The sequence below is a fragment of the Amphimedon queenslandica genome, unplaced genomic scaffold (genome assembly GCF_000090795.2).
Source record: "Amphimedon queenslandica unplaced genomic scaffold, v1.1 AMPQUscaffold_13340, whole genome shotgun sequence".
In the NCBI taxonomy this organism is placed as follows: Eukaryota; Metazoa; Porifera; class Demospongiae; order Haplosclerida; family Niphatidae; genus Amphimedon; species Amphimedon queenslandica.
Window position 1 is genome coordinate 4,124 of NW_003546424.1, and position 2,952 is coordinate 7,075.

At 35.7% G+C, this 2,952-nt stretch overlaps 2 protein-coding genes across 2 annotated transcripts in view; both read left to right on the forward strand.

The window, feature by feature from the left end:
• Window positions 1-880, forward strand: part of LOC100633769 (DBH-like monooxygenase protein 2 homolog) — a 4,997-nt gene extending 4,117 nt beyond the window's left edge. Inside the window, exon 8 of the mRNA XM_019998094.1 lies at window positions 614-880. Within this exon, the coding sequence (XP_019853653.1) occupies window positions 614-684 (71 nt within the window). The 3' untranslated portion in view covers window positions 685-880. The remainder of the gene's footprint in view (window positions 1-613) is intronic.
• A 1,576-nt stretch (window positions 881-2,456) lies between these two features.
• The window catches only part of LOC109582980 (DBH-like monooxygenase protein 2 homolog), a 1,612-nt gene continuing 1,116 nt past the window's right edge, over window positions 2,457-2,952 (forward strand). The window contains exons 1-2 of the mRNA XM_019998082.1: window positions 2,457-2,837; window positions 2,886-2,949. Of these exons, the coding sequence (XP_019853641.1) occupies window positions 2,556-2,837; window positions 2,886-2,949 (346 nt within the window). The 5' untranslated portion in view covers window positions 2,457-2,555. The remainder of the gene's footprint in view (window positions 2,838-2,885; window positions 2,950-2,952) is intronic.

A 2,952-nucleotide genomic window follows, 5' to 3' on the forward strand; every position in this document is an offset into this window, starting at 1 on the left:
GTAAGATACTTGACATTACTGTGTAAATTTTATTGTATATATAGGGAGGAGAAAGCACTCATGAGGAAATGTGCTTGACATTTCCATTTTATTATCCTAGTGGAAATCTCACTCGTTGCATGAGTACAGCTCATATTATTACATTAGCACCGTTCTTATCAAGATACTACAAGTATGTACATGCATCAATTTCTCACTTATTATTATTATTATTATTATCAATATAGTTCATCTCAATTAAGTATGTTGCAATTTGCACCAGAATCTGTTATTAGTCAGATCTTTAATAACATTGATTGGACACCTGAAGAAATTCAAAGATTGGAGAGTTCTGTTTTGAGTAGCACTCAGTATGCTTTTTGTGCTCAGCCTGTAAGTGTATTATGACTATTGTTCTGATATTGTATGTATGTTATACCCCCGGTATAGGGTGTGCCTTTTAATGAGAGTGTCACATTTGAACCTGTACCGTCTATTGGTTGTCCTTATGAAGCACCTCCTGTAATGCTGGAGTGTCCTGACTCTGTTGATCCTACCATTGATCCTACCACTGATCCTACCACTGATCCTACCACTGATCCTACCACTGATCCTACCACTGATCCTACCAGTGGTGCTGTGTCATTGATTACTCTCTCAGTCACAGTGCTGCTCTTTGCTATGATTGCAATGATCCTCATTTAATTAACTCTTTCTCCTGCTCCTTTTTTGCTGCTTTATTATTGAACAGGGATTGGAATTTTTCTGCCCTTTTTAGTATTCATGCCCTTTTCATTCATTTGTGCCTCTTTTCATCTGCTGCATTTTTAATAATCAATTAGTCTATGCCAATAATAATTTTATGTATGATACTGAAATCATGGTGTTGTGTGAACATAAATAGATTAAGACTACATATTACCATGTGATCATGTTTGTGTAGGATTGCATAATTATTTGGAATAACGGTATTGTTTATACATGCAATCTAGTTATAGCTAGTTGCTGCATTGGACACTACTAAGGCCTGGTTTCCATGTACTAGTAGTTGTGGTTATTGTATGGATTCTCTGGTTAGCAGAAGAGATAGACCTGATTTCTATCTCCACAATTCTTGCAACAATATTGTAAGGCTGTTGTATGGCTTTATAGATAATGGAAACCAAGCTTAACTTTTGTATTCCCAGCCCATTCAATTTGGAGTAGATTTTTCACGAATTTTTTTCTTAAACTTGCTGCTGCAATTTGTTTATCAGCTTTTCAATTTAGACATATTTTGACCTAATTATTGGGCTGAAATACTTTATGTTTGGATAATTACCCAAGTAAATGTTAAAATGGGTTCTCTCTATGCTTGCTGTCTTAAAGAAAGGGCAAAAACTAGTGATTGTGTACTGTAAACCAATTAGTATTATTTCTAACTGTTTATTACCTTCCTTTGAATGACTCTGTGATTAATTAAACTTCACATCAAACATCATTGGATACATGGAACAAATAATAAAAGATAATTTTGATTTTATAAATATTTCTTATTTTAATAATGAATAATTTTCTTGTGTAATTTTAACCCTTTGATGAAATGACAACAACCAACAAGGAGTAAAATAATGAAGACTAAATAAGTAAGTACAAAATAGTTACATAATTTTAATTGAAATAGATCGAAAATGAGAAAAATACACTGGGAATTCAAGAGTTAAAGTCTTGCGTAGCCAGGCTACTCTAAAGCCCCCCTCCCATTTACAATATGCCCTCAAAGTGGTTTGAAACTGGTTTACACTACAAAGTGGTTGCATACATAATACAGCTGTACTTAAACCGGTTTGATTATCTCAAACCACCTGCCTGAGGTGGTTTAGTTAACAAACCGCATTGAAATTGTCCACACCTAAACTGGTTTATTTCTAAACCGGTTTCAAACCGCTTTAAGGGCATAGTGTAAACAGGGCTACTACTGGAACTAGTTTCCAACCAGTTCAATGCAGTTTGAAACTTAAGCACTATTAATTTTGGCATATTGCTTAAGTTTGAGCTGATTCCAATCAAATTTGGATTTTGCTATTTTGCAAATTTGCTATAAGGCTTCTCAGCTCACTGAAAATGCTTTGTTGGGAACACAAAATTGACGACAGATTTTTTGCATTGTCAGATATGCTAGCATAAGATTTGTGTTCTTGCTTGCATGAGACAGTCATGTGAGATTATAAATGTATTGTACTGTGTACTAGAGTGACAGTGACCCTTATACTTTGTTATGCAATATTGGAATGATGTACATGTGTGTACGTGATGTCACACCCTGTTTATATACACATACATGCTGTAATTATACCACAGATGTTAAGGGTTACTAGATATAGATAAACCACAAATGTTGAGGGTTACTGGATATAACCGGTACAAGAGGATGTTAGTTGATTAGAAGCCAGGACTTATTTGATTTGTACTATAGTGTGTGGGTGTATGTGCCTTTGATACACCACACACTATAGTGCTAACTAAGGATAGACTACACAGCTCTATAAATAACAGAGCTATTGTTGTGGTAAACTGCTTGTTCCTTTTAGTACAAAATGAGTGCCCCACTTAGTTCTATCTTGATTGCTCTTCTGCTCGTCCTGCCTTGCTGCTTCTGTGATAATCACCATAATCTTGAATCTAAGTACAACTTTAGGAAGGTTCTCCATCCTCATTATACTCTCTACTGGAACTACAATCCAACAGACAGTAACCTTACCTTTGCAGTCAGAGTGGAGACTACAGGATGGGTTGGATTTGGTATATCACCTAATGGAGGAATGGTTGGATCTGATATGGTCATTGGATGGGTACAGGATGGACGCAGCTACTTTAATGTAAGTATAACTGTGTGTCTAATGGTGTGTTATACTGAGTCTGTATAGGATAGGTTTGCTACTGCCCAGTCTACTCCAGCAGTTGATATGCAGGAGGACTGGTTTCTGATAAGTG